The sequence below is a fragment of the Trichechus manatus genome, unplaced genomic scaffold (genome assembly GCF_000243295.1).
Source record: "Trichechus manatus latirostris isolate Lorelei unplaced genomic scaffold, TriManLat1.0 scaffold00042, whole genome shotgun sequence".
Classification (NCBI taxonomy): Eukaryota; Metazoa; Chordata; class Mammalia; order Sirenia; family Trichechidae; genus Trichechus; species Trichechus manatus.
This window is the reverse complement of record NW_004443978.1, coordinates 320,655-343,521: the sequence shown is the minus strand read 5'-3', so window position 1 is coordinate 343,521 and position 22,867 is coordinate 320,655. Positions and strand designations below refer to the sequence as shown.

Sequence of the window (22,867 nt, the reverse complement as noted above, 5' to 3'; positions counted from 1 at the left end):
ACTTGATCTTCCGCTCAGTGAGCTGTTCCATGGCTGAGTGGTAGTCGTCCATCTCTGTCACAAACTCCAGGTTCCTCTTCTCAGCCTTCTCCAGGTCCTGCCTCGCCTTGTCTTGCTCCTTCACCATCTGCTCCATTTGCCCTCTGCTCACAGGAAGGAGACATTGTCAAATGCAGATACCACCATCAGCGTGGCCCACCACAAAAGCACACACCCTGTTCCAGGCCTCATGAGCTCTGGGTCTGCATATATGATAAAAATGGTCAACACAAATGGTGCTGAGTGTGGGCAAACATTGTCTCAGATTCTCATGTGACCTCCAACAACCTTCTAAGGCAGGTTCTATAATTGTGTCCATTTTACAGATGTGTATGCTGAGAGAGAAGTTAAATGACTTGCCAAGAAAAGTTTCTAGAGAGTTTCTGAATCCACTAAGTCTGACCCTAGAGCCCTGGCAGTGTGCCATACCTCCACACAGCCCAGAACACGTGAGCATTTACTCGTGCACCCTCTTGACTCTAGCTATGCAGCAGTCTCCTTATATCCCCAGCACCTAGTCTGGAACTGAATGCATGAAGGGAGGAGGAGGCTGCCTACCCTGCCCGATCACAGCCTTGCCAAACAGCAGCCTGGCATCCAAATGAGTGCAGATGAGTCACCTAGTTCGAAAGGCGATTCATGTGCATGGCCACCCCAGGCCATGGCCAAGATTCTGAGCAAATCGTCTTGGGGCACCGAGGAGCTTTTCTCCCTTTCACCCTCCCAAGGAAGGCAGAAACTTGGGCACAATCATTCTCTCGTTCTATTTGCAGAGCTACCTGAGGTCAGAAGATCATCTGCCAGTACCTAAGAAGACTGCAGAGTCTTTAGGATCAATGTCATTACTTCTGCTTCTTCTGAATAATTCAGCACCTAAGACAGTGTTCTCAACAAGGTCACACTCAGGGAAGTGCTCTGAAGGATCAGTGACAACATGTTGCATTGGCTGAGATTCTAAAGAGTCTTACTTCTTTAGCTGCGTATTAATTTTGTCCTAATTGACATCAGAGTTTAGTCCAATACAACAGAGTGATCAAAAGGGTGCTTTGGTCAAGTTACTCAGTCTCTCTAAGCCTCTGTTTCCTTGTCTATAAAGAGACATTAATAATAGAACCTACTTAAGGGTTTGTCAGAATTAATGAAGACAAAAGAGGCACGCTGCCTGAGCAAGGCAAGTGCTCAATGAACAGTTGCCATTATTAGTATTGCTATTAATAATAATATAAACCCATGGACATCTGTCATTGAGATGGACACAGAAAATGACTTTTCAAAAAGTTATCTTTCAGTAAACGTCATCAACTTTTCTCCCCCTGAATCTGCTTAGCAAGTGGACAGTATGAACAACCTCCTGAGTCAAAGCAGAGCTCTGCTGAAATGGAACATGGGATTCCTGGCCTGCCTGCTACCTTACCCTCAGTGACAAGGTCTGAGAAGCATTTCTTTGTGCCTTCAGCTAGCTGGCTCAAGCCTGGGGGCCCTGCTGGCTGGTCTCGAGGACACTTTCCAGCCACAGAGGGTTTCCACCTCTGCGCTAGCAAGCACAGCTTCAGTTTCAAGTTTGGGTCCTGCCATCTGGAACCTCGCTAAAGGGATTAGGTAAGGACCTTGAGACAGTGCTTTCTAAGCTTCCACCAAATGTGCAGGAAGACTGGGTGACCCAAAATTCGGTGGCAATGAAAACCCAAGAAGGCAGCCTGGACAGGCCACTCACTCCTTAGGCCCTGTTCAGACCAGGCCAATGTCCCTCTTGCTACACCAGGGACCCGTTTCCTTGCCCCACTGCAAATGCTGGCTACTTGAGGGTAGCCAGGACTGGCCATTTGAGGGTGATGAGGGCAGGCAAGGAGGCAGCCCAGGTCCTGTCAGTCCTGGACTCCCCTGAGGCCAGCCTGGCCAGTGTGCCACCCAGCACCCACCGCAAGCCCTCAAGGCCTCTTACTGGAGGTAGCTCAGCTCCTGACGGTAGGAGGCCAGGGCAGCTTGCTGAATGACACCAGTGACCATCATGAGCTCGTTGTCAAAAGCCCAGGATAGCTCCAGAAGGTTCACCTTCTCGTCCACACTGAAGTCGAGGTTCTAGAAATAATAAGCCCCAAGGGGCATGTAGGATGAGTTTACTTCTCTAAACAGACACATCCTGGCCCCAAAAGGGACAGCCTCCGTACTCTAATCCGCTTTCTTATTGCGGGGCACCTGCAGCTTTCTAGCCTGCCCACGTCTCTTCCTCTTGGGAGGGGCCCCTCCCCACTCCAACTCCCAGGAACTCTGATGGGGCTGTCAGTGGGGGAGGGGTCCCACTGTGCCTGCCCTGGGGACATATTAGGAGGGGCATGTCCCATGCAGACTACTTCATGGGGATTAACAGAGAGAGACAGAGAGAGAGAGAGGTCCTTTTTCCCCCTCTGAAATCAATGGTTATAAGGACTATGTGAGCCTTGAGAAGCTCCAGGGAGGAGACTTTACCAAGGCTAAGGCCACCAGAGAAGCAACCAGAGGAGATTTGGAAGAGAGGGTCCTGACAGGGACTTGGAGCTAGCGATGCCTAAGTCAGCTCCCCTAACTGCCCACCAAGGTGGGTCACTAACACTCTCCTTTTTGCTTAAGCCATTCTGAGTTGGGTTTTTGCCATTTCAAACTAAACAAATCCTGAAATTTCTGACATGTGATATATGTAAGAAATTCTGACACATATTTCATATCTCTATGAAATGTATGTACAGATCTATGATTTTGATGGTGAAAAAAATTATATATTAGAGACGGAGATGAGCAATGGCCGAAAGTATTCCAGAGAGCAAAATCTTTTTTCTCCCTCAGAATTTTGAAAAATAAGCTTAAAAAATAAAATAAAAAAAGAACAATATGTTATGTGCATATTACCACACACATACAAAGAACAGAACAACGAACGCCCATATGTCCTTCAGCTTAAATGACCAGTAATTACTATTCTGCCACATTTGCCTTTTTAGAGTATTCTTGACCACCGTTTCCCACTATGAACAGTTACGTTAAGTCCAGAGGCAGGAGACACATTAGAGTCTACAAGAGAATGTGTCCCAACATCCCCAGATCACATGTCAGAACCATGTATACCTCTTTTTTAATCTACAGAATGAGGACATGAATTTTCTGCTGCTTCCCCACTTCCCAAGCTGCTTCTGAAAAGAAATGACATTAAGGGTGATGTACTTGGAGCAGTCTGGGAAGCTCAAGCTGTTATTACACAAATGCAAACTTCCCAGCAATAATACCACTTGACAGGCTGAAAAGACATAACACAAACAAGTCACAGCAACAACTTCTGATCAAGAAAAGAGTCACCCAAAACAACCATGTGGTGTGTGGTGGCAAGCCACCAAGATGGCCCCAGTGGGCCTTGCCTGCTGGTGTTCACGCCCCGCGTACTCCCATCCCACAACGAAGAGTGCTGACCTATGTGACCAATAAAATACTGAGGAAATAACGGATTGAGACTTCCAGACTAGGTCATAAAAGACATGCAGCTTCTGTCTAACTCTAAGAGATAGTCACCATGCTGTGAGGATACTCAAGCAGCCCCCTAGAGAATCACCTTGCCTGCCACATGAAGGAACCATCTTGGAAGCTGATCCGTGGCCCCAGTTGGGCCTTCAGATGACAACAGCACGGGCTAACATCTGACTGAAAGCTACTGAGAGACTCCACACTAGAACCAGCCAGCTCAACCTTTCCTAATTCCTGGCCACAGAAAGTGTATGAGACAGTGGATGTCCATTGTGCAACCATCTGCTGAGGACTGGCAGATATCCAGCACGGGGTCTCCTCAGAGCAGCTCCAGAATGAGCAGTGCCATCCCGGCCACTATCTTGGGCACAGATCATGAGAAGCTGGGTATGTGATACCAGAACAAGCACAAGCCACAGGCTGTCCTTGCTGGGTGCTTCCTTCCCAGGGAGAGGCCCTCTTCAGGCATGAGTGCTCCCTGCTCTCGGAGAGGCCAGTGGCCTTGGTCTTGATGGGCAGTGCTGCAGGTAAGCAATTATCAATAGTGTACACAGAAAAGGCCCTGCCTGATTCACTGGTTACTTGCTCATCCTCCCCGGCTGAGTGAGGTGAGAGCAGTAACACCCTGCAGGGCTGTCGTGAGAATGAAGTTGTCACGGATTGAATTATGTCCCTCCAAAAATGTGGGTATCAATTTGGCCATGATTCCTGGTATTGTGTGATTTTCCTATATGTTGTAAATTCTGCATCTAGGATGTAAATGAGGGAGGATGGGTGGCAGTTGTGTTAGTAAGGCAGGACTCAATCTATAAGATTGGATTGTGTCCTGAGGCAATCTCTTGAGATATAAAAGAGATAAGTGAGCAGCGAGACAGGGGGACTTCACACCACCAAGAAAACAGTGCCAGGAGCACAGCGTGTCCTTTCAACGTGGGGTCCCTACACAGAGAAGCTCCTAGTCTGGGGGAACATTGATGAGAAGGCCAACAGAGAGAGAAAGCCTTCCCCTGGAGCTGATGCCCTGAATTTGGATTTTTAGCCTACTTTACTGTGAAGAAATAAATTTCTCTTTGTTAAAGCCATCCACTTAGGGTACTTCTGTTAAACAGCAGCACTAGATGACTAAAACAGAAGTGAAGTCACACACTGAAAGCTTCTTGTATAGGACTGAGGTGCGTGAGGGGAGTTCAGTAAATAGTGCTTCATTTTCAATAAAATGAAAATGAAAAACTTGTTAAAATCAAAACCTGAAAGCAACTAGTAAATTATAAATTTCTATACAAATGAAAATACTCTATTAGAAAAGCAATAAAAAAGTAAATCCTGCAATGTGAAGGACAAGGATGAGACTCATCACTGATAAGACTATTAAGGCACCCAGTGCACCTCTAAACGCCTAGGAGTCGGGAGCAGGCTTTCAGAGAGGACCTCCAAGTGAGGATGCTTTTCCTTTTTGCAATTTCCCCACTGGGTGCAGTTTTCAGAGGTGCTTTCAGGACAAACCTGAGACAGCTGTCAGGGCTGGCTCTGGGGTCCAGGCCCTGCCCAGCTACTGGCCATCAGGGATCCTGAGATGTGAGATTAGGCCCAGGGGGGTCTCCGTCCAAGGATCAGCCACGCTGGTTTAAAGGCTGACTTTGGGCTCTTTTGTGTACTGATGTTTGTACTAATAGGGACATTTTGGGAGGCAATTTGATAGAACTCATATAGTTAAAATACATGTCACTTCCAGGGATCTATCCTACAGAAACACCAACATAACAGTATGAGGATCTATAATAGGAAAAATGTATGTATGCATGTATGTCAGGCAATACGGAAATGTCACATAAATTAACATGATATACAGTATGAGCAATTTTGCAAAAAAAAAGTATGTATAAATACACATTTATTCTATGTGCAAGGAGAGCACTCTGCAGGGTGGCCTGGGGACCAGGGCAGGGCTGAAGGGGAGAGGCTTTCTCTTTCATTCTCTATATTTCTGTACAGTGTTTTATGATGGGAAGTGAAATTTGGAAATGAAAATAATAAATATCTTTTAAGGGAAGGACTTAGCTCCCATCCTGGCCCCAGTGAGTGAGTACTGGCCTGTTGCTGGGGCCTAGCCACTGGAGCTCTCCACAACTCCCCTCAGTGTGCCCATCTCTGTGGGCCTGGCACTGCTCACACCTGACTGCCGCCCCACAGCAGTACTCCTCCCAAGTCCTAAGGGACTTGCCCTGGGTCCCTGAGAGAAACAAGACCCCATAAAGAGACCTGGCCTATCTGAGGATGTGCTCCTAGAGCTGTCTGAGGACAGCCTCCTGGGCTGGCTCCTGGAAACAGTGCAGGAATGTGGGAAGGAAGCCCCATGGCAGCCAGCGGAAAGGGCTAGTGGGGGCCGAGGGCACAGTTCCACCAGCCCATAGGTCTTGTTGGGCAGGGGGCTCTTGGTGGAATTCAAGCTCACTGTGTAGTGGTCACTAACTGAATGGAAATGCATATTTCCCTGACTGTGATGCCACAGAGGGTGTTTCTGCTCACACACCTGTGGTAGTGACTGCCCTCGTCCTAGTGAACAGTCTCCCAGGTTGACACGGCACTGGGGGAAAGATCTAAGACACGGAAACCTACCTTCAAATGTGTTTTCTTCAGACTGTAGTTTTCTCCGTATTTTATGGATAATCTTTTAAAATTAAAATTTCCTATATTTTAATAGAAAAAAAAAGTTTCCCACTAACTTCCCACTGTGGGATTCTCTGCTGTGGCAGGAGGAAGTAGCCAGAGAGCAGAGGCCAAGCACAGAGACCCTCCAGGACCCCACCCTCTGCCAGCCCATCCACTGGGGCATCTGTGGACGTCCATCTCCAAACCTGCAAGATCTCCTTGCCGTTCTGAATCCCCTCCTGGGCCCACACAGTGACGACCTGCTCGGGAGATGCAAACCCAGTGCCATCGTCGATGCTGGAGAAGAGGCGCAGGCCTGAGCAGATGGACACGAGGGACGAGGTTGTGGTGGTCCGGCAACCGCTCTCCTCCATGGCCTACACGCCGAGGACCGAGAAGGCGCTCGTGAGCTTGTGCATCTGCAGAAAACCTGGGCACATCTGCTTATTTCTCACATCTCCCACCGTACAAGCCTGCACTTGGCACCTGCTGCCCACAAAGGCCTAACCAAGGACAATGTCACAGGGTTGTCACTATCTCCACTTCCTGGACAAGATGAAAGGGCTGGGCACAGTGACATGATCCATCAAAGCACACACAGTTCCGTGAGCGCAGAGCCGGGGCTGCTCTGGGACCGGAAGGCGGCACCACCACACAGGCCTCACAGAGGGCTCTGTCTCCACCCTGGCTAGTCAGAGTGCGCCAAGCAGTGCGCACATCTTTCCCCTGAATTAGGAACGGGGTATGCAGGGCCTCACTGGGGCAGAGCCTGAGAAGGTGCCTGCCATTGTCGGGAAACCCATGAGGGGTTTCAAAAGCAGACTGGGATGCCCCAGACATCTCTGCCCGTGAAATTGCCCACTGCTGAGAATGCGGAAGCAGGCAGCTCTCAGCTAAGCAGCCTAGGGGAGTTTTAAGATGAAGATAAAAGTACTCTCAACAGGAAAGCTGACCTGCTAGGCTCAGGTGCTATATGAATCCACAAGGGCAAGAAAGATTTCCCTTAACTTTTTTCTGCCCCAGAGTCCTTCACAATAAATATGTGCTATCTGGAATCTCAGAGAGTAAGGATGAGTGTTCTCCCTCCCTTCAGGCCATGCGACCTCTGCTCCAAACCTCCAAGGCTCCCACCACACTCACGCAAGATCTACCGTGTCACAGCCCGCTCAGCCCTCTTGTCCTCTCCCTTCCCTCTCACTAGCTGGGCTCTGGATCCAGGACCCTCACTGCCTGGCTCAACAACCCTGAGCTCGCTTCCTCTCGTACCGCTTGCTCGCTAGGCTCCAGTTCTGGGGATTCCTTGCTATTCCTCAAACACTGCAAGTCCCTCCCCACAGCCTGAAACATGCTCCCCTTGACCCTACTGGCTCATCCCTGACTCACTCTGGTTTCTCCTCCAGTGACTCCCAGGCACCATCTCCACCTATCGCCCCTCGTCTCCTCCCAGCATTGCACTTCCTGAAGTCAGGCTTCACCCCAGGGGCAGGGACCACATGTGGCCCGTCTTTAGCAGAGTCACCACCACTCTGCTGAAGGAATGAGTGTTTACTGAGAGTGGACTACGCTGTTCTGGGTGCTTTCTGTGCTGACTGTACAAGCTTACAAAGCAGATACAGGCAGGAAGAGGGCAGCTCAAGAACACTCAGGACTTACCCATGGCCACCCACAGAGAAGCTCAGATATTCACACGCACCTGGAACTCTTATGGTTCCCCTATCCGCTTCCTCTGAGGTCTGTGAGGCTGAGAAGGGGCTGTCATGCTGGGTCATAAGGGGTTCCTCCATCACCAGGTCCACCTCCTTCTGGTGTCATCTCCATCTGGGGCTTATGTCCATGCATCCTGCATGCTAAACAGCTATGCTATGTGGCAGGGTCCAGTCTCCTGCCCTTGAGCCAAACTGTGGAGACGCGTACACAGTACACGGCATCCCCCATCTCACAGCAATGCAGGATACTCCGCCACCCTGGCATCCCTCCAGCTTCTGCCCCAAAGTGGCCATGCAGATGGGTGGTTCCCAGACGACTCGTGTCAGGAGAAGGGCAGGACCTTGTGCTCCACAGACTCAAGTCAGAACCTGTCCGCTCCCCAGCCTGGCTTTATACGTGTATTCTGTGTGTGTGTGTATACACTGTACAGTGTGTGCATATACAGTGTGTGTGTGTATACAGTGTATGTGTGTGCATATACTGTGTGTATTGTGTATGTGTATATACTGTGTGTATATTGGGTGTGTGTATACAGACAGTATGTGTTTACATACTGTGTGTGTATACAGTGACTGTGTGTGTATACAGTGGGTTTAGTGTATATACAGAGTGCTGTATATAGTGTATGTGCATGTATACTGTGTGTACAGTGTGTGTATACAGTGTGCATGTGTGTGCAGTTTGTGTGTATACAGAATGTATGTGTGTGCATATACTGTGTGTGTAATTTGTGTATATACTGTGTGTATATTGTGTGTGTGTACAGTGTATGTGTGTGCATATACTATGTGTATTGTGTGTATGTACTGTGTGTATATTGTGTGTGTATACAGAGTACATATGTGTGCATATACTGTGTGTGTGTATACAGAGTATATGTGTGTGGATATACTGTGTGTGTGTATACAGAGTGAGTGTGTGTATATACTATGTGTGTATATAGGGTATGTGTGTGCATATACTATGTGTACTGTGTGTATGTACTGTGTGTATATTGTGTGTGTATACAGAGTATATGTGTGTGCATATACTGTGTGTGTGTATACAGAGTGTGTGTGTGGATATACTGTGTGTGTGTATACAGAGTGTGTGTGTGGATATACTGTGTGTGTGTATATAGGGTATGTGTGTGCGTATACTATGTGTGTATACAGTGGGTTTAGTGTGTGGGTGTATATGTGCATGCATAGCGTGTGTATACTATGTATAGTGTGTGTGTATAGAGTGTATGTGTGTATAGAGTATGTGTGTGTGTATACTGTGTAGATACAGCAGGTTTAATGTGTGTGTATACAGAGTGTACGTGTGTGTATACATTGTGTGTATATATAGCATGCATGTATACAGTGGTTTTAGCATGTGTGTATATACAGAATGTGTGTGTATACAGTGTGTATGTGTATACAGTGGGTTTAGCATGTATGTGTGTATACAGAATGTATGTGTGTGTGTCTACTGTGTGCATACAGTGGGTTTAGTGTGTGTGTGTATACAGAGTGTATGTGTGTGTATACATTGTATATACAGTTGCGTTAGCACGTATAAGTGCATACAGAATGTATATACGTATGTCTGTGTGTGAATGTATATAAAGTGTGCATGTATAGTGGGGGTGTATACAGTGTGTTTAGGGTGTGCGTAGTGGGTGTGACTGTGTGTGTACGATGTGAGTGTGTATACCATATAGTAGGTGTGTGTGCATTGTGAAAGTGTGTGTACAGGTGTGGTGAGCAGTATGTCTATAGTGTGAGTGTGTATATATATTGTGTGTGTGTGGTTGGTGTGCATACAAAGTAGGTGTGTGTATACAGTGGGGGATGTGTGCAGGTGTGTGAGTCTATAGTTTGTGTATGCAGTGTGCGTCTATAGTCAGTGTGTGTGTGTACACAGTGTGTGTAGGGGGTGTGCATACCATCTAGGTGGTGCATGCAGTGGGTGTGTGCATACAGGTCTGTGTGTGTGCTGTGTGTGTGGACGTGAGTGTGACGGGAAGAGCAGCTGGCTGTGATAGCAGGATGATGAGTCAAGCCACTATGCTGGGAGGACCTGCACTTCAGAGGCATCTGAGGTTGCAGGACTCTGCGGGTTCCTGTTGCCTCCCCTTCCAAGCTCAGGGGTGAGACCGCTGGGGTTCGAGGCCCTCTGCTGGGAGATAGCACTGGATCACAATCCTCCCCCCTCAGAGCCAGTACCTGGAGGAGCCGCTGACCCCTTGGGACATGATGCACAGCCCACTTTGGGGACTCTACTCCATAGCAGCCGTCGGCAATGCCTCTGCCCCCACCTGGCCAAGGCACACTGCAAGGCCATCTCAACCACAGCGCTGGATGTGGTCTGCCCATGTTTCTGCATCTGCCCTAGCTCTCGGCCCCAACGCATGACTCCCTGTCATCTCACCTTGGTCCACAAAGAGGAGAAATCTATCTCCACCCCAAGTCTTGGTCCACGAGGCTGAGCCCAGAACTGCACACAAACTTCCTGACATGGGCACCTTGAGGAAGTCATGCCTCGCTGCCTGAACTGCCCTTCCTGGGCTCCTCTCTGCAGACTCGCCTCTGGCCTCAGAGGGCATCCATCCAGGGAGGTCTCCAGGGCACAAGGAGCAGCACAGCTCCAGCTGCTTTCCTGATCTTGGGCAGCACTGCCAGCCATGTCCACCCGCAGTGGCTCAGTGTCCCTCTGGCCTACTCCTCGAATCGATGAAAAGGGACCATGTGGCTGCTTCAGCAGTGCCACAGTGAGCCCATATTTTGAACTTTCTGACGTTATCCATCAGACCTTATATGGCCTGACACTTTCCTCCGTTCTTGCTGACTTCAGATTCAGAAACTTAGATTCTCAGAGGTACCTGCTGCCTGGTGGAGAACAACACTCTGGTCCCACACCACCTCCCACAAAGCAGGGAGCCAGCCACATCCCCATGAGGAAGGCAAGAATTCCTTAGAGCAGCTGCTCTATGGTGGGAGGGGAGCTGTTCTGTTTGGGCAGTGAGAGAAACCACATGCTAAACCAGCAGTCACTGAACAAAGTCATAACTTAGAAAACTGCCTAAAATCTGCTCTCCTCAAACTGCACAGAGACCTGGCACTTCTGCAAGACATAAAACTCAGGCATACAGGATGGAGAGAACAAGACTAAGAAACAGAGGCCTGAAGGACTGCCTTAGGGAGATGCCACAGGGTCCTCTGTGACGCTGATCTCCTGCTGCATTACAACACGGAAAGAGGGGGACTTCTCTTACTGGAACATTCTGTATCCCACAATTGAGAACACGTGCTGAGCTGTCATGCTCCAGACACTACCTTGTACTATGTGATCCTCGTACAACACCTGTGAGGTCGGCATCCCAACTGCCCCATTTTACAGATGAGGAGCCTGAGGCTCAGAGATGGCGAGCAATTCACACAGTGACACGCAGCTAGGGAGGGCTGTGTGATTCCAGAACCTCAATCACATGCATCTCAGTTACACACGTGTGTATACACCCCTGTCTAAGTCCTGGACAACTCGCTCAGGTGACAGAAAGGGCTAAGGCTTGTGAAAGATGTTGAAGGTTACCAGCTGCAGTCACCAGAATGACAACAGTTACTGCTGTGGTCCAAGATTTCATTGTCACATTTTACCTGGTAATGAGACCAAGGCCTGCTCGGATGGATGGGAGTGGGAGATTCTGGAAGTGATGTGGGTCCATGACTGAACAGGCCAAGTTGGAATTCCTCAAGACTCACTTGGCCATCTCCATCTTGATCCAGTTTGTTAAACAGGTCCTCCAGTTCCTACACAAAAGCCACACACCTGGATCAGGACAGATGCTTTGCTTGACTCAGAAGCTCCACAAACAGGCAGCTTGCGTGAGCCACCACAGTCGGGCCTCCCGCGCCCTCATCCCTCTGGGTTAAGCACCCAACAAGGGCCGTTTGTTGGTCTTCACCCAAACTCAAAACTGTCTAGGTCACACCTGGCTGTGTTTCCCAAATGTCTGCCCTCTCTCATGGGAAATCAGCACTGCCCTGTGTGTTTCCATCCCACTGTGAGTAGCTGAGCCATCCGAACTTCCTGAACTCCACGAATGCTTATTACTTGTCTACTGGGGCCGGGAACTCACAGGATGCTGGCAGGAAGATGCATACCCACAGCCCAGCCTGGCTCCAACAGGTCACAGGTTAGTGAGAGTGAGGACTGCCCCATGACACCAGCCACTCCTGTCTCTGCTCCCCTCTGGCGGGGAGTGTAAGCAAGCTCAGAAGACGCCATATTTGGCTGGTGGTACAATTCAGCCAGGCAGACAGGGAAAGGTATTCCAGGTAGAGAAGTGATCGTGAGCGAAGGTGTCTAAGGTTGCCTGGAACACCTGAGGGCAGGAGGGGCTTGGTGGAGCCTGTGTGGTGAGAGATTATCACAACAGAGCCTGAGGTTTGGTCTTTGGCAGAAGGGTTGGAGCCACCCAAGGGTTTTAAGCGTGCAAGTGATATGGCTGAATCAATGTCTGAAGGGTGAAAAGACTTCTCAGACCCAACATCAAATCCTGACTGTTCCAGAGAATAGTGGTTGGGGAAGATCCGTCCCAGGCTCTCTCTCACCTCTTTCTCAAGCCGTCGCAGCCCGATGCTCTGGCAGACTAGTGCCAGCTCTTGCGCGTTGAGGTAGCCACTGCTGCCGACACCAAGCTCTTCCCAGATGACCCGGGCCTGGCTCTCAGGTGTGTCACAGGAGGGGCTGCAGAACTCCCGAGGACTCCCCGGAACCTTGGGACTCCAGGCTCGCAGTTGGCCTGAAACAAGGGAGTAGAGTTAAGCACGGTGCCAGGCTGAAGCACGGGGGGACATGTATAAATGCCAGTGAGGCACCCAAACTGGACAGAGAGATGGACAAATATGCAATAGGACAATGGTGGAAGGACTTGTAACTTACTGTAACATGAGCTTTGAAAACTCAAAGGGTTCACTGAAAAATTCTTTCAACTTCCCTCATTTTCATAATAAAATGTTGGGTAGGGGGAGGACTCCCCGGGGAAAGTGTTTTCTGAAGATAACACACGAACAAAGAAACTACTAGACCACTGAAAAGTACATAAAAGAGGGCTGTATTGTTTGTAGTCATAATGAAAAAAAAGTTTTTTGTTTTTTTTTTCAGTTTTGAACCCAGATGGATTACTGCATGATGAGCTAGCATTTACTGGGTATGTCCTGCTTGATGCTTTGATGTCATGAACCAAGTCTGCCCGTCCACAAGGGAGTCTCCACAGGCAGGGTTGTGGGGACAGGGATGTAACTATACTCCGCAGCAGACTGGGTGGGGTCTGAGAGATCAGATAACCCACAGAGAGGCTGGGAAAGGCCCCATGTGCTGGGCTAGAGGAAGACGTACTTCTCTCTTGATTTCTCAAAGCTCACACTGCAGTAAGTTATGATTCCTTGACAAACAGCCCAGCACTGCACAGGGCATGACTGAGGCAGTAAAGAAAGGCAGCGAAGGCCCAACCTGGGCCAACAGGCTCCTGGGGCAGGGCATACACCTCTGGTTCTGGATATACCACATGACTGGGGTACCTTCAGTAAGACACTTCACCTCCCTCGGCCTCAGTTTCTCTAATTACACACCAAAAAGGTTGAATCCTAATGCGAGGATTTAGGCTTCCTGTCAGATTTTTCAATAAGATTTATTTTATTTTGTTGTTGTTAAGAACATATACAGCAAAATATACACCAATTCAACAGTTTCTACAGGTACAATTCAGTGACATTCTTTGAATTGTGCAACCATTCTCACTCTCCTTTTCTGAGTTCATCCTCCTCGGTTAACACAAATTCACTGCCTCCTAAGATTTCTATCTAAACTTTTGAGTTACTTTGTCAGTATGATCCCATATAGATAGTTCTTAAAAGAGCATAATGCTCAAGGCAGACATTTGTTACTAGTTAAGCTAAACTATTGTTTGGTTTTAAGAGACTTCAGGATATTTTTGGTTTAATTTGTAAAGACTATCTCAGGGCAATAGTATCAGGGGTTTATGCAGTCTCCATGGCTCCAGAAGTCTGGAGTCCATGAGAACTTGGAATTCAGATCAAGTTTCCTCCCTTCTGATCAGGATTCTTCTACAGAATCATTAGTCAAAATATTCAGTAATGTTATTATTTTCAGATCTCATCTTTTATTTTTTTAAATTTCATCTCTATTTACCTTTTAAAAAATTTTATTGCGGTAAAATAAATATAACAAAACATTTGCCATTTTAACCATTTTAAGTGTACAATTTAGTGGCATTAATTACATTCACTATGTTGTGCTACCACTATCCATTTCTAAATGTTTTTCATCACCCTAAACAGAAACACTTATAACTATTATTCAAATTTACACAACAATCACTAGGCCAAACATGAAGAAATTGAAGATTTTTACTAACTTCTGCAGTCTGAAATTGATCTAACATGCAATCAGGATGCATTGATAATTACTGGTAACTGCATGCAAAAGTTGGAAACAAAGAAGAAGGATCAGTAGTTGGAAAACATGGTCTTGGTGATAGAAACGATGCCGGAGATTGTATGATAGAATTTTGGAAACCAACGACCTATTCATTGTAAATACCTTTTTTCAACAACATAAACGGTGACTATACACACGAGAACCTCGCCAGATGGAATACACAGGAATCAAATCTACTACATCTCTGGAAAGAGACAATGGAAAAGCTCAATACCATCAGTCAGAACAAGGCCAGGGGCTGACTGCGGAACAGTCCATCAATCACTCTTATGCAAGTTCAAGGTGAAGCTGGAGAAAATCAGAACAAGCCCACAGAGGTCAAATTACAACCTTGAGTATATCCCAACCGAATTTGGAGACCATCTCTAACAGATCTGATGCACTGAACACTAATGACTGAAGACCAGATGAGTTGCAGAATGGCATCAAAGACGTCATACACGAAGAAAGCAAGAGGTCATTAAAAAGACAGGAAAGAAAGAAAACACCAAAATGGACGTCAGAAGAGACTCTGAAACTTGCTCTTGAACGCAGAATAGCTAAAGCAAATGGAAGAAATGATAAAGCCAAAGAGCTAACAGACAATTTCAAAGGGCAGCTCGAGAAGACAAAGTATTATAATGACCTGAGATTAGAAAACCAAAGGGAAGAACATGCTTGGTGTTTCTCAAGCTGAAAGAACTGAAGAAAATATTCAAGCCTCAAGTCACAATAGTGAAGGATTCTATGGGGCAAAATACTGAATGACATAGAAAGCATCAAAACAAGACGGAAGGAGTACCCAGAGTCACTGTACCAAAAAGAATTGGTTGACATTCAGTCATTTCGGGAGGTAGCATATGATCAAGAATTGATGGTACTGAAGGAAGAAGTCCAAGTTGCACTGAAGGCATTGGCAAAAAACAAGGCTCCAGGAACTGACTGAATACCAATTCAGAGGTTTCAACAAACAGATGCAGTGCTGGAAGCGCTGGCACATCTATGCCAAGAAATCTGGAAGACAGCTAACTGGCCAACCAACTGGAAGAGATCCATATTCATGCCTATTCCAAAGAAAGGTGATCCAATTGAATGCGGAAATTATTGAACAATATCATTAATATCACGTGCAAGTAAAATTTTGCTGAAGATTATTCAAAAGCGTTTGCAGCAGTACATCGACAGGGAACTGCCAGGAATTCAAGCTGGATTCAGAAGAAGACGTGGAACCAGGGATATCATTGCTGATGTCAGATGGATCCTGGCTGAAAGCAGAGAATACCATAAAGATGTTTACATGTATTTTATTGACTATGCAAAGGCATTCAACTGTGTGGATCATAACAAATTCTGGACAACATTACGAAGAACGGGAATTCCAGAACACTTAATTGTGCTGATGAGGAACCTGTACATAGATCAAGAGGTAGTTGTTTGATCAGAACAAGGGGTTACTGCATGGATTAAAGTCAGGAAAGGTGCATGTCAGGGTTGTATCCTTTCACCATACTTACTCAATGTGTATGCTGAGCAAATAATCTGAGAAGGTGGACTACATGAAGAAGAACGGGGCATCGGGATTGGAGGAAGCCTCATTAACAACCTGTGTTATGCAGATGACACAATCTTGCTTGCTGAAACTGAAGAGGGCTTGAAGCACTTACGATGAAGATCAAAGACTACAGCCTTCAGTATGGATGCCACCTCAACATAAAGAAAACAAAAAATCCTCACAACTGGATCAATAAGCAACATCATGATAAAGGGAGAAAAGACTGAAGTTGTCAAGGATTTCATTTTACTTGGATCCACAATCAACACCGATGGAAGCAGCAGTCAAGAAATTAAACAATGCACTGCATTGAGCAAATCTGCTGCAAAAGACCTCTTTTGTGAAAAAGCAAAGATGTCACTTTAAGGACTAAGATGTGCCTGATCCAAGCCATGGTGTTTTCAATCGCTTCATATGCGTGCGAAAGCTGGACAATGAATAAGGAAGACGAAGAAGAATTGATGCCTTTGAATTATGGTGTTGGCGAAGAATATTGAATATACTATGGACTGCCAGAAGAACAAACAAATCTGTCTTGGAAGAAGTACAGCCAGAAGGCTCCCTAGAAGCGAGGATGATGAGACTTTGTCTTTCATACTTTGGATGCTTTCTCAGGAGGGACCAGTTCCTAGAGAAGGACATCATGCTTGGTAAAGCAGAAGGTCAGCGAAAAAGATGAAGACCCTCAACAAGATGGACTGACACAGTGGCTGCAACAATGGGTTCAAGTATAAGAACAATCATGGGGATGGTGCAGGACCGGGCAGTATTTCGTTCTGTTGTGCATGGGGTGGCTATAAGTTGGAACCGACTTAACGGCACCTAATAACAACAAACAGAAACCCAGTATCCCTTCAGCTATTAACTCCCATCAGCCCTCCCCCTAGTTCCTGGTAACTACTGGTAAACTTTTGGAAAAGACCAATTTTTTAAGATTAATTTTTAGAAACTTTTCAAACCTACCCCAAGTAAAAAGAGCAGTGTGAGCCTCAGTGCACTGGCACTCAGCTCTGTGGTGATTAAGACATTGCCACACCAGCTTCAACTATCCCCTTTTTGTTGTTGCTTAAGTATGTGAAAGCGAATCCCAGCTCTCTTGCAATTTTATCCCTATGTATTTAATATGTATTTCTAAAAAATGTTTTTTTTTTTATGTAACCACAATCCATTACCACACCTAAACATCAACAATAATTTTCTGTTTCAAAAATGTCTTTGTACAGTTGGTTTGTTTGAATCAGTATTCAAACAACACCCTCTGAGTGCATTTTTGGTTGTTATTCCTCTTTGGTCCTTTAATCAAGAGCACATCTGCTGCTCTACTCCCACCCATGGGCACTGCTTTGTCTAAGAAATTGGATCGGTTGTTCTGTATGATGTCCTAGATTCAGGATTTATCTGTTGGCTTCCTCATAGTGTCATTTAACTTGTTCCTCTATCCCAATATTTCCCACAAACCCAAAGTCAGCATCAAAGGCTAGTTTGGATCCAGGTTCAACTTTCTGTTTGTTTTCTGGCAAGAATACCATGAGGTCCTGGTCTCTTTGAGGTGCTAAGACTCATCAGTGGCTTTGGGTTTCGATAATCTTTCTTCTTCAGCTGGCTGGCTTACTGATGCTTCTGTTGCTTAACCAGAGGAAACAACTGTGGGAGAAGAACAATGTTAGGGGTATCCATACGGAGGCATCAATAAATAAGGTACATGTTTCTTTTTGTTGTTGTTTTTAAATAATATTTTATTGTGTTTTCAGTGGAGATTTACATAGCAGTTTAGGTTTCCATTCAACAATTTCTACACAAGTTGTTCTGTGACATTGGTTACATTCTTCACAATGTTTAAATATTCTCATTATTTCCATTCTGGTTGTTCCATTTCCATTAATGTTGTTTCCTTGCCCCCTTACAGTCTCATGTTTGTTTCAAAGTAATTGTTGACCGTTTGGTTTCATAAGGGTGATTTTTTAAAGGAGCACAGTACTTATGAGTGATATTCATTATTTTTGAGCCAATTTGTTATTTAGCTACAAGGTGGCCTCAGGGGTTAGTTTTGATTCAAGGTTTGAACAGTATCTTGGGGAGAGCTCCAGTCTTAAGCAGTCCAGTAGGTCTTTTTTTTTTTAAGGAATTTGAGGTTCTGTTCCACACTTCTCTCTCATTCTCTCAAGGTCCATCTACTGTGGTCCTAATCAGAATGATTGGTAGTGGTAGCCAGGCACCATCTAGTTCTTCTGGTCTCAGGGTAGATAAGGCCATGGTTCATGTAGACTATTTGTCCTGTAGACTAGTTTCTTCTTTGAGTCTTTGGTTTCTTTCTCTTTTGCTCCAGATAAGCAGAGACCAACAGTTGCACATTAGATGGGTGCTTGTAAGCTTTTAAGACCCGAGACACTACTCCCCAAACCAGGATGTGGAACATAACGTTATGAACTATACTATGCCAATTGACCAACATGTCCCACTAGACTATGGTCTTAATCCTTCAAACCCAGAAATCCAATCCCACGAAGTGTCTGCTAATGTCTAAGAAGTATCAGTAGCTGTACCCATGTGTTTTATTATATATATGAATATATATGCATACAGTCACATAGATGCACAAGCATATACCTATACAGACACACACATATACATACCTATATACATATATATAGGGTCACTATGAGTCGGAATCGATTTGACAGCAATGGGTTTGGTTTTTTGTTTTTTTTTAATACACGTGTATGCCTATGCTCGCATATATATAATTTTTTCTGTTGTTTCAAAATTATATATGCCATAGCAATTACCAACAGGTCTTTTCTTCTTGTGTACTTTTTAGTGACATCATTTACCTTCATCAAGATGTGTACAATTTGCCTTGATTTGGTGTTACCTTTCCCATTGCCAAAAATAACAAGTTTTTACTATCTAAAGAGTGAATCCTTCCCCATCCCTGGTAACCACTAATGAACATTAGTTTCTGTATATTTACCTGTTCATATCATTTCATAAAAGTGAGAATATACAATATTTGTTTTTTTGTGATTGACGTATTTCACTCAACAAAATGTCCTCCAGGTTCATTCATGTTCCAAGATGTTTTGGGAACTCATTTTTCTTTAACACTGAGTAGTATTCCATTATATATATGTACCACATTTTACTTATCCGTTCAACCACTGAGGTTGTTTCTATCATTTTGCTATTGTGAATAACGCTGCAATGAACATAGGTGTACGTATGTATGTTCTTGTTACTTCTATTAGATCCCTAGGGTATATACCTAGGAGTAGAATTGCTGGGTCATATGGCAGCTCTACCTCTAGTTTTTTGAGGAACTACCAGACTGTTTTTCACAATGGCTGTACCATTTTGCATTCTAACCAGCAATGGATGAGGCTGATAAGCTATGTTTCTAAACCAGACATACTGAGTCCACACTGCTAACAGAATACAGACAGCTGTCGAATCTACTGTAGTCCTACAGCAGTGCCTGGGTCTCTCAGGGAGTCGAGCGACCTTGGCATACATCACTTTGATAACCCTGTAGGAATGATAACACCATCTTCTCACCATAAGAGCTGGCCTGCATGTGCACAATGACACTGAGGGCTGGGTTGAGTACAACTCAAGTAAAGGGCCAGGCAGGAAAAGGCCACCTCTGAGATCCCTTCTAGCTTACTGATTTGTTACTAGGTGCCATCAAGTCGGTTCTGACTCATAGCAATCCTATAAACAACAGAAAAGCACTGCCCAGTTCTGTGCCATCCTCACAATTGCTGCTGTTTGAGTCCATTGTTACAGCCACTGTGTCAATCCATCTCATTGAGGGTCTTCCTCTTTTTCACTGACCCTCTACTCTACTCCATCCATGGCATTAAGGTCAACTCTACTTTCATGAGGCAGCTCTTCCGCAGTGCCTTCCAACCTGAGGGGCTCATCTTCTAGCACTACATCAGAATATGTTCCACTGCAATTCATAAGGTTTTCACTGGCCAATTTTTGAGAAGTACATCGCCAAGTCCTTCTTCCTAGTCTGTCTTAGTCTGGAAGCTCTGCTGAAACCTGTCCACCATAGGTAACCCTGCTGGTATTTGAAATACAGGTGGGATAGCTTCCAGCATCACAGCAACATGCAAGCCACCACAGTACGACAAACTGACAGACTTAAAACGCCTGTAATTTCTAAATAAAAATTTAAAAACAATCTTGACACTGGGATTTATTTCTGTGGGCTGGCAGAAGAAGTCAAATAAATAATTTGTTAGGTTTAACCTGAGTGTTTGTGTATTCATTACCACTTCTATCCCAGATTGGAAAGGTTCTATTCAAGGCTGGGGAAAATCAATTTCAAAAACAAACCAAAACATGTTCTCCAAGTAAAGAGCACCGAAATTGCTCCATGAGTAACCTCCTTCCATTAACCCCTCTTTTTGCTACCCTAGACTTAAAGTCTGATTAAACTAAAATACGAGAGCCTGACCAGCTCTTTTGCTTTGACAAGCAGCACAAATGGAAGCTTGGTGAGGTAAAAGTTGAACAAGAAATGGTCCTAGTACTCAAGGACCACAATCTAGAGGCATGCAGCTACAACCGTTCATTTTTCATTTCAGCAGAAACCCAAGGGGCAGCTCTGGTCTTCCACTTTCCAAGCCAAGTTTCTGCCACTTCCCGCCCTCTGTGAAATACCAGTAAGGATCATACTGACAGCCACCATCTTATAAGAAAAGCCCAGAAAAGCAGTGAAGCTGTTGAAAGGGCTAAGGGATGCAGGTCAGCACTACATACTTCCTCAGAGTCATCTGCAAGCCCCCCTGAGGTTGGCCTGAGCCATAACTGGGGGGCCGTGAGTGTCAGACTTCAACACCCCGCCCGGGGCACTGACCAAGAGTCACAGTGGGATGTGGCAGGGCTCCATGACCAGAGTCTTCCTGAAGCGGCCTTGTAGGCTTCCTCCAAGGAGGTACATCAGCTCCAGGCCCACAGTCGGCAGCCACCTCCCCCTTGTTACCCTACCTGAAGACAGTGGCCAAGCCCTTGAGTCTGGGTGGGATTGTGGAACAGGCAGGAAGGCTCCACTGTGACTTCCCAGGCTGGTTGTGAGGTGACACAATGTCAGCTGTGTGGGGCCACATGTGCCTGAGCCCTGAGCCTCCCTGGGAGAAGTCTGACTACCTGGAGGCCCTGTGCTGCGAGGACACCAGCCACACGGAGCAGGCACGCAGGCGGGCAGTGCTTGTCCCAAGTCCTTCCAGCCTCATTCTATGACTCCTGCCTGCTGTCAATCATCACCCCAACTTCTGGTCTCTCAGCAGAGGCCACAGACACTGTGGAGCAGTACAGAACTCCCTGAAAGCCATCTTGCGTCTCACTACCTTCTCCAAGCTGTTCTTGGGCACTCCTGGCCCCATTTCTTTTTATTTTATTGTTGTACTTTAAGTGAATGTTTACAATTAGTCTCTCATACAAAAATTTTATACATACATTGTTATATGACCCTAATTGCTCTCCCTGTACTGTGACAGCACACTCCTCCTTTCCATCCCGATTTCCTGTGCCCATTCAACCAGCTCCTGACCCTCTCCGCCTTCTCATCTCTCCCCTGGACAGCAGCTGCCCATTTAGTTTCATGTATCTACTTGAGCTGAGAAGCACACTCTTAACGAGTATCATTTTATGTCCCATAGTCCAGTCTAATCTCTGTCTGAAGAGTTGGCCTCGGGAATGGTTTTAGTTCTGGGTTGACAAAGTCTGGGGACCATGCTTTCTGGGGTTCCTCCAGGCTCAGTCAGACCATTAAGTCTGGTCTTTTTACTAGAATTTGAGTTCTGCACCCCACTTTTCTCCTGCTCCATCAGGGACTCTCCGTTGTGCTCCGTTAGGGCAGTCATTGGTGGTAGCCAGGCACTATCTAGTTCTTTTGGTCTCAGGCTGATGCAGTCTCTGGTTTATGTGGCCCTTTCTGTCTCTTGGGCTAATACTTTCCTTGTGACTTTGGTGTTCTTCATTCTCCTTTATTCCAGGTGGGTTGAGACCAGTTGATGCATCTTAGGTGGCTGCTCCGCTAGTTTTTAAGACCCCAGACGCCACTCACCAAAGCAGGATGCAGAACATTTTAATAAACTTTGTTACGCCAGTTGACGTAGATGTCCCCTGAAAGCATGGTCCCCAGACATCTGCCCCTGCTACTCTGTCCCTCGAAGTGTTTGGTTGTATTCAGGAAACTTCTTAGCTTTGGTTTAGTTCAGTTGTGCCAACTTCCACTGTAGTGTGTGCTGTCCTTCTCTTCACCTAAGATAATTCTTGTCTACTGTCTAGTTAGTGAATAACCCTCTCCATCCCTCCACACCCTTGTAACCATCAAAGAATGTTTTCTTCTGTGTTTAAACCTTTTCCTGAGTTCTTATAATAGTGGTCTTACACAATATTTGTCCTTTCGTGACTGACTAAATTCACTCAGCATAATGCCTTCCAGATTCCTCCATGTTATGTTTCATGGATTCATCGTTGTTCTTTATCGTTGTGTAGTATTCCATTGTGTGGATATACCATAATTTGTTTATCCACTCGTCTGTTGATGGGCACCTAGGTCATTTCCATCTTTTTGCTATCAGGAACAGTGCTGCAATGAACATGGGCGTGCATATATCAATTCGGGTGACAGCTCTTATTTCTCTAGGATATATTGCAAGGAGTGGGATTACTGGATCGTATGGTACTTCTAGTTTAAGGAAGCACCAAATTGTCTTTTTCCCAATTAACAGACTTTGGGCCCTTGTCAAATATCAGCTGCTCATAGGTGGATCAATTTATGTCTGGATTCTCAATTCTGTTCCATTGGTCTATGTATCTTTTGTTGTACCAGTACCAGGCTGTTTTGACTACCATGCCTGCCCCCACTTCTTAGAGAAGTTACACAGCAGCATCTTTCAAAACTTGGGCTCTGTTGTCACCAAGACCTGGGTGACCCACTGCCCCCTCCTC

General features: G+C 45.9%; 1 protein-coding gene across 1 annotated transcript in view; it reads right to left on the bottom strand.

Annotated features, from left to right (window-relative positions):
• NINL (ninein like) overlaps positions 1 to 22,867 on the bottom strand; it is a 104,151-nt gene that overhangs the window by 70,175 nt on the left and 11,109 nt on the right. Inside the window, 5 exon segments of the mRNA XM_023731357.1 lie at positions 3 to 143; positions 1,982 to 2,118; positions 6,384 to 6,554; positions 11,508 to 11,660; positions 12,465 to 12,655. Coding sequence (XP_023587125.1) covers positions 3 to 143; positions 1,982 to 2,118; positions 6,384 to 6,554; positions 11,508 to 11,660; positions 12,465 to 12,655 — 793 coding nt within the window.